General features: G+C 32.9%; 1 protein-coding gene across 1 annotated transcript; it reads left to right on the top strand.

Annotated features, from left to right (window-relative positions):
* Positions 1 to 357: 357 nt before the first annotated feature.
* On the top strand, positions 358 to 8,726 carry LOC148905688 (uncharacterized). The gene is made up of 3 exons (XM_089039863.1): positions 358 to 751; positions 4,349 to 4,375; positions 5,436 to 8,726. The coding sequence occupies exons 1-3, from the start codon at positions 496 to 498 to the stop codon at positions 5,495 to 5,497; spliced, it is 345 nt and encodes a 114-aa protein (XP_088895989.1). The 5' UTR covers positions 358 to 495; the 3' UTR covers positions 5,498 to 8,726.

The following is an 8,726-nucleotide window of genomic DNA, read 5'->3' as shown; positions in this document are numbered from 1 at the left end:
TGAAAGACTGCATGTACTGTAATAGATGACTTCCACTAACAAATCCCGTTAAAGATAGCAAATGAGTTAAAATGAACTCCAGAAATGAAAAGAGCACCTCAACTTTAGTAAGAGGGCGAGGTATCAGCTCCAAATGTTGACTATAGAAGAAATGACATTATAAATATGAAATCAAATATTTACAAGGCTGTGTATGGGAAAGTGTTGGCTGGTAAGCTTTTGCCATCCAGCGCATTTTCCCATACAAATCCTTATAAAACATTCAGTTTAGTTTTTTAGTTTAGTTTAGTTTAATGCCAATCTTCAATTTTATTTCTCATGCCATTTGGATATATAGAATTGTTATTTTATTGATTCTTTGCCTTACTTCAATGTAGAAGAAACAAAAGGAAGAAACCTGATGAGGTGACGTACGCATCCTTAGCAGACACTCAACCACCAGGTGGTCGTGGTGGCATTGTCCTTGAACCCCTTCGAAAGGGTCAGCATACTAAAATGCCTGACAAGTACGAGGAAACTACCTACGCGAAGATTGTTGGGACCAAGAAACCGGCTAGTGGCAATCAGAATGCTGCTGGTGCTAGTAATAATATCCCTTTGGCTGATATGCATGGTCAAGGTGCTGAAACAGAGTCAAAGTCTTCAGACCAGACTGCAGACCCAGCAAAGCAAAATGACCAGAAACCAGCCACCGATAAAAAAGAAAAGCCACCGGACAATCAAGGGCAGCCTCCGACCAAAGAGGATTCTGGTAAGGAGGAATCAAACTCGGCGGAAAGTTCAGTTACCAAATTGTGAGTTTTCGTAAAACTCGAAAGTAATAAGGTTGATTTGCGGCTCACTTTTCCTCTTCTTTATGTTTGTCTCATAAGCATCTTTTTCGTGTTGCGTTATCTGGAATTTCTTCAAACTTGTATCAAAAGTTTTGTTGTCGAAATGTTGCTTCATTAACTAGATTCTTGGTTCTTTTTCAACGTTCCTTGCGTTGCTATTGTTGTTGTTGTTGTTAATGTTGTTTTATTTGACACTGTTAATGTTTATTTACTGAGATTCTCAGTCGCACGCGACCAACTCGACCTTCATCACAAACGAAAATTGAGATTTGGTGGTCGCCATTCAAAAGGGTTTTTTTTAATGTCACAGGATTCGGGCTCCGAATTTCAAGCACTTGACTGCAAATCTATCGGTATTGATTTATCTCAGTGATCTTGAACACACACACAAATTATAGTAAATAGCGATAGCTTTGCAGTCAAACGTTTGGAATTCGAAGCCGGAATCATGTGACATTTTTGAGAAAATATATGCCGAGCGAGAAATTCACAGCGAAAGAAGGAGCACGAGATAAGGGCAACTGTTGTTTGCATGTGTTCACGTGAGTATTCACGTCGTTCCTGCTGTATTAACCATTAGAAACGATAGAAACCTTTTTGATCGGAGTTCACTAAAACTTAATTTTTCGTTTGTGATGAAGGTCTCGTTGGTCGCGTGTGACTGGAAATCGCAGTATTGTTGTTCAGTTCAAGTTATTGTCTTATTTTTTAAGACTAAAAAATTAAAAGGATTACAATTTTTATATAAATCAAAAATCAAAACAAAAACTGCAATGAAATCAAATTGCAATATTTCCATTTATATAAATTCTTCTGAGTTTTTGTTATTTAAATTTCTAAAAGAGTAATATATGGAAAATATATATAAGAGTAATATATAAAAAATGAATATCGTTTTTTTTTCAAATTATATTAGCTTTGAATAATATTTTGAAAATTTCTGCTGCAAATAAAATTATTAGATCATTTAAAATTTCATTAAAACGAATTTCTAATATCCGCGTTTCTAATTTTTCTTTTAAAAAAGATGTACTCGTTAGATTATTTCAATTAAAACGAAAATAAATTGTAATTGCAATTTTTTATTCTTTTTTCGTCTTACATAGTTTTGCAATCGAACTAAACACGTTTTTTGCAATCCAGACCAAGTGCCCTTAAGAATAGAAATATTTATTTGAGCTATATCAATATTGAAATTTGGATATCTTTGCTGGCAAGGAAAAGAGATGGTACTAAAGGGAATGACATATGGGATGACATGGGAAAACATTGATTATATCTATTGAAAAAAACGTATTTAGCTTATAAATATATCTAAAAACATCTTATTGCGAGAACGTTATCATATAAAAAAATAATAAATTGGAATTAAGAGGAGAAAAGTAGAATAGTGTTATTAAGATTTATTCATTCCAAGTCATTCGATTTAAAGTTTTTTGAAACTTAAAATAAGTTTTGTACTACCATGTTGCGATTCGTCGGGGAAATCAATATATTTTACATACCATTCTTGATAGATTCCCTTTTTTTAAATCTTTATATTGCAATGTTGCATTTAGGTATTAATTAATTTGAGTTTTCAAAGTAAACCATTGTAAATTCAATAGAATAACAGAAAATTTATCTTTCATACAAATTTTTTTTATGGGAGGTCGTTTGGAGAGAGAGGGTTGGGAATATTTTGAAATAAATAATAACTAGCATTAACTTTACCTTGCATATGGCATGGTGCTTAAATACTAAAATAGTATGAAAAAAAACAACAATCATACTGTAAGTTAACCAACCAAGCATACTGTAAGTTAACCAACCAATCATACTGTAAGTTAACCAACCAATCATACTGTAAGTTAACCAACCAATCATACTATAAAGCACTAATCTTGTTTGTTAAACTGATCGTATCCTAGCATGGTTGTTGCTTGGGAATTAGTGCTTTAAAATATCATTTAACTAACAGATACTTAAAGAGTAACATTTAACAATAAATCAACCTAAATTCGCAACACCATATCTTTCGTAACATTCAAATATGACCTTGTCTTGCTTGTCTTTACCTTCTGTTGTTCTTTTGTTAGTTTGATTGTTTGTACTTGTAGTTCCTATCTTCTGTTTTTCAGTTTTGACACTTCAATCTTTGTTTCGTTTTGTTATTGTTATTATTATTTTTTTTTTTTTTCTTTTTTCTTTTTACTTTTTGCTAATTGTCAAAATGCAAGAGCCTCAACTTGCGAAAAATGAAATGTATTAGTATTATATTTGCTTGGCCTGTACATTAAAAGTCAGGTTAACTGCGGATGTTCCATCATTTTTGTCCTTAACCCGAGTCAGGCAAGTAGTTTCAGTCTAATTAAAAAGAGCTGTTTTTTGTTTCTATGACAAGAGGAGGGGTATATAATATAAAGGAACGCAAAAAGAAAGAGAGTGAAGGGGGGAAGGAAGAGAAAAACAAAAAAGGAAAGAAAAAACACCATTGCTACACAAAGATATAACTAGCTAAAAACTAGTGTGAGCTGCGTCGGTGTTTCTAATGAAACAGTAATGATGAAAAGGTAAATTATACACCGTGAAAAGATGAAAAAACTTACTGACGTTTCGGACGCTAGTCCTTCGTCGGAGTAAAAGAGAAAGAAGTGGTAGAAAGGAGTGTATATATGATAGAATAAGACAAAAGAAACCAATGAGAGCAAGGTAGGCAAGGAAACAAAAACAAACAATCAAAAGACAAAAGAAAAGGTTAGTTGAAAATAAAGCGTTCATTAATCCCGTTAATTTATTATACATTGCTACACGGTTCATCCATTTATTTCTACACCATTTCAGTTCTTAATATTTTTTTGTCTGACTTGGAAGCCATTAGATAATGCATTGCAGTAATAATTTTCTCTTTTCTTTCTTTAATGCTGTTAAGGTTGTGATGCATGGCAAGTATATAATTAGCAGCAGGTGCATGGATTAACATAATTTATTAACATTAAAACTTTTTTTTTTCGTTATTACCCAAGCCTCGATCATCCAGTTGCTATATATTTTTTCCTTGATTTGTGTCTGAGAAAAAGGGGAACTCGATATTCCATAAAACGTATGCCACTCATTGCAATTCCATACTCTACACTGGTCTATTGTTAGTGCCCTTACTTCTGATCGTTCGCATACGATTAAAAAATGACTTGTTTCGTGAAGGTCAATGACTTTCACTCAAGACAAAAAATAAAACAAAATAACACACACAAATATCAAACAAAGAATTAAACAAAAACAAACAAACAAACAAAAAGAAAAATCAAAAACAAAAACAGAGAAGGAACAAAAGACTCAAAAGAATCAGAAGAAATTCAGCTTAGATTTATTGTGACCAAATATTTGAAATGTTCAAATACAGAGATAAATTAAGATACTTCTGTTTCGTGGAAAATAAATGATCAAGGATTGGGTACATTCACTTTGTCATTGTTTTGTCACTTTTTAAATGGTATTTAATGTAATAATTCTTTTAATATCTCTTTTCCATATAGCAAAACCTCTCAGCCCGAATTATCCTGGTAAATATAACACTAACTAATTTCTTCACTTTTTTTCTCCTTCCCACCTCTTTTTGTATTTTAAAGTGTTTGTTTGTTGTTTGACTGTTGTGACTGTAATTGTTGTTAGATAACAAAAACCAGCAAAACACTAACGACGTTTCTTCTGTAATATATTTACAAATTAAAGTAGAGCAACAAACTACCTAATAAAACTACTTCTAATAATCTTTTTGCACATCCTTTAACCATGAGAGTAATTTTTCATTCATAAGTATGTATAAGACTCAGATTACATAGGAAACTTTTTATCTTTTGTACCTTTTCAGAATACAGTTTTCTAAAATGTACAAAAATGGCCAGTTTACTATGGCTCTCTTTTACGGTTATATATGCTGTGAGATTTACATTTATTTTCAAATGCAAAAATTAGAAAGTGTAATCGGAGTCTTATCAATGGACTAATTTACTTTGGTTGCAATGTTTCTACTTGAAGGATATCTCTAAGAATTATATTTTACTGCGTAATATTAAAGGTGCAGTTGCTATTGTCTAACTTGCAACTTATCTTGCAATTTTGTTGCAAAGCTGCTTCTGGATATAGGGTAGTCTAAAACCGAGAAACGTTTGCACCCGAGCTAAATGTGTCCATTCACACCATAAGCACCATTCCATACTTGGGATTTCATTTCATTTCATTTCATTCGATTCGATTTTATTTCAATCCGTTTTTATTTTAATCCTATTCTATATTACCCTATCCTATCCCATCCCATCCCATCCACCCCATCCCATCCACCCCATCCCATCCACCCCATCCCATCCCTAACCCTAAACCCATCCATTCCATTTCATCCCATCCCGTCTCATCTCATTCCATCCAATCCCATCTCATCCCATCCCATCCCACCCCATCCTAACCTTAACTAACTTATCCTAACCTATTCTATCCTATTCTATTTAACTCCCGTTTTCCCCTTTTTAATTAGTTTCTTTTTCTTAATATAATTTAACTAATGATATTAACCCGATATATAATCAATATTTGATGTTCATTGATGATTTCATTGTTTTTATTTAGCTGATTCTTTACCTGATTTGAATGGTCGAAACGACACAACCATGACAACAGTCAGCCTTTAATATGACGAAGACAATCTACCGACTTTAACGTGAATCAATCGTGACCAAAGACAGCCACGAACCTTGGAAATTTCTACCAGCACAACGAACGAATCAAAATCATCAATTACGAACAAATGTAGTCGTAAGTTTTAATAAAGAGGAGGCATATCACTTTTTGTATATATTTAAACGAAATAATCCACTTAACCTTAGCGATAAAAGACAGCTGAAGAATGGCGATGTATTTATTGAATACTCTGTCATTTTATCAATATATAGACTTTTTTTAGGATATTATAAATATACTTTACTTTATAGGATTTTAGTTTAACAATTAAATTATTGTAAATGCCATAAGGAAAAGAAGGACACCCGAAAATGTAAATTCTAGCAATATTCTAAAATGTGTACAGACGAATACATTGAAACCTATAATGTGCAATTTGTTAATTAAAGCCATTTCATTTAAAATGAAATTATATGAACGACGTAAATGCTTGAAAAAAGCATTCACCTCAAGATTTGCCGAATAAGTTTCAATGTTTGCACTTAAAAAAGGCCGTTACACTGCAAGTATACGATACAATTTGACTGCAAGTTGGATGACAGCGGTCAGCTTTGAAAAATGTCCTCATATTCTGTACCCTACTGAAACAATTAGTTTAAATTATCATATTGACACATCACAACCCCTCATACCTCTTTGATCCCTCCTTGCAATATTGTCACCCTAATGCTTCATACTTGCAGTATAACGAGCTCTCGATAAATTAAGTTATAAATCAAATGCTAAGCATTAGAAGTCGTTAAATGCACGTTAAAAATATAAAAATATAGTCGTTAAAATATCACTTAAAACATAGAACGAACTTAGAATTTTATCTTGATACTCAGTAATTTCTATTGTAAAGATGACAAGACTTAAACATTATGTAATGCTTTTGTTAAATATATTTTATTATACATTACAAGATGATCACGATATGCTGCTACACTTAAAACACTTACATTTTACCAGGCCTCCTCATGTAGCGAAAAGTTTGGCATCTTACTTAGTAAAATGAACAAATATAATGGCATTGCATCACTGCAAATTACAGGCTGCAAATAACATACTATACTACTAAGAACATTCAATACACTATATGAAAAGCAACTTCCATTTTCATCCTGTTTCATTCAATTTTATTTCCTATTCTTTATTTCATCCACCCATTTACTACCTAATGTATATTTTCACTCACAGTATGAATAGTACCTATCATGTGGTAGTCACATTGGTTATACCTATCTGTATTGCTATCACTTTTCTACCAATCTACCATGAGATTAACAATATTCTACCAATCCACTAATCTCATCTACTAGTAATAAATTTAACAATATTCCACCAATCTACTACTCTCATTTACTAGTGATGAGTTTAATGTTCTGCAAATCTAGATACTTGTATTTCAACAGATAATAGCATAGCCGTTTTTTTTTTTTTTTTTTTTTTTTTTGCTTAGTACAACTTATGTACTGTTGTATCTGTGCAACAAGTTCAATGAAATTGGGGCTCATTGCATTTTAATAGAGTTTTTGCACCATCACGTGACGCAAGCTATCGTGTTAGTGCAAAAACTGACGTACGTTGAGCTAAGGGTTACTATATATCATGAACCCATGCATGCATGTATTATGAATATTATGTTATTATCTTATGTTTATCCTATATATATTATGTTATTTCATGATTCCCAAATTGAAGATTGAGAAATGCACTAAATGTATCTGCTACAATAACCGTATTTAACTGATTTTATCGAAATATACGCTCTTCCTAGAAAGGTAGACCTGTCTTGCTTGCTTGAAGCTGGCTGTTTGCCTGTGCCATTGCTTGCAGTACCAATACGAGGTGTTTTGCTTTCAAGCTAAACAAGATAGAAGCAGACGGGGGAGGTATTTTCTTTCCTTGAATGCTCATTATTAACAAGGATAGCTGCATGTTAACTGTTAAAAGTGCATCATTTAGTCCAACCCAGCTTATCAGTGTAGACAGCCTAACCTATTTTCTTGTATTATAGCAATACCTTTATAACTAAGGCATTGCTGCATAGGTCACTATCCCCAACCTGTAGATTATATTTGTAGATGATGCAGTTGTTAATTGCTGCGAGCCGAAAGGCGAGCAGCAACACTAATCTTTGCTTACGGGAAGCCTGTGTCAAATGCCAAAAAAAAATCGATTAGTGTCTGTCATTCTGTGAGCATTTGCGAAGCATGCAGTCTATATGATCAGCGGTATTTGTCATCGCTGTACAAGAGCTACTGAATGCACACCAAGCACTTGGTTCAACAAAGTCATTGACATTAATGCATGTGAAGTATAAAAAGAGCTTTTTCATCTTCTTCTAAGTTGTCAGATGCATTGCACTCTTTTAGTTTGTACCTTGCGGGGTTACATCATTGATTTCTAGATCCTCAGTTCTGGGTAGACTGTGTTCTGTGTTTTTTTTACGAAAGCAAACAAAGTCATTGATATTGACACATTTGAACTATAAAAGAAAGTTTTCAGGTCATCTTCACAGTTTTTAGCATTTGCTAAAAATATATAAACGCAATTTATATTTATCCTGAAAGGATATTATTAGAATAGTATTAGCACGATATACTTCGTTTGTTATCCCTGCGTATACATCTAACTATTTTCAAAGTTTCAAATGTTTGCGCAGAGATAAAAAATATATATTTGTATGTTATCGATAGTCGATTTCCATAGCAGGTATTGGCACCATGGCAACTAATAACTGAACCTTTTTAACAACCCTGATCCCATGGTCACACTTAGCAACAGATCCTGAGAACGTGACCTGTCTCGCACAGGATACGATTGATCCAGGGACATCTTGCAAATTATGAAACAAGTGAGTGGCTGTCGTAACATATTCCGGCGGACGATTTGTGACCCTTGTCATTTCTAGCGCTAGTAATGTAATGACAATCGAATGTTGCATAATATACAAATACATATTATTGATTTTCTATCACCACGTCACTGTCCTTGGGACACTAAATATATCATATTATAAATTTGTTGCTCTTTTACTCTATGCTCAAGAATTGTCCTAACCAAATTAAATATGATTTCGGAATAAAACGTTTCTGGCATTGAACTTAAAATCGAAAGAGGAACAAGTTTTATCAATGAAATATTCAGCTGAATTATGTAATCACTATAAAAATGAATAAATAATCAGCATGATAA

The sequence above is a fragment of the Actinia tenebrosa genome, unplaced genomic scaffold, assembly GCF_029948245.1.
Source record: "Actinia tenebrosa isolate PJP-AT-01 unplaced genomic scaffold, QUT_ActTen_1.0 PGA_scaffold7__59_contigs__length_16204524, whole genome shotgun sequence".
NCBI lineage: Eukaryota > Metazoa > Cnidaria > Anthozoa > Actiniaria > Actiniidae > Actinia > Actinia tenebrosa.
Note: the sequence above shows the minus strand (reverse complement) of the source record. Positions and strands in the feature narration are given on the sequence as shown.

What these genes read in the sequence shown, in the direction of transcription:
- LOC148905688 (XM_089039863.1), top strand. Translation starts at nt 496, where the DNA reads ATGCCTGACAAGTACGAGGAAACTACCTACGCGAAGATTGTTGGGACC. An exon ending in TCCGACCAAAGAGGATTCTG is followed by an intron (nt 752 to 4,348) that starts GTAAGGAGGAAT and finishes TTTTCCATATAG; the next exon opens with CAAAACCTCTCAGCCCGAAT. An exon ending in TCTCAGCCCGAATTATCCTG is followed by an intron (nt 4,376 to 5,435) that starts GTAAATATAACA and finishes GTTTTTATTTAG; the next exon opens with CTGATTCTTTACCTGATTTG.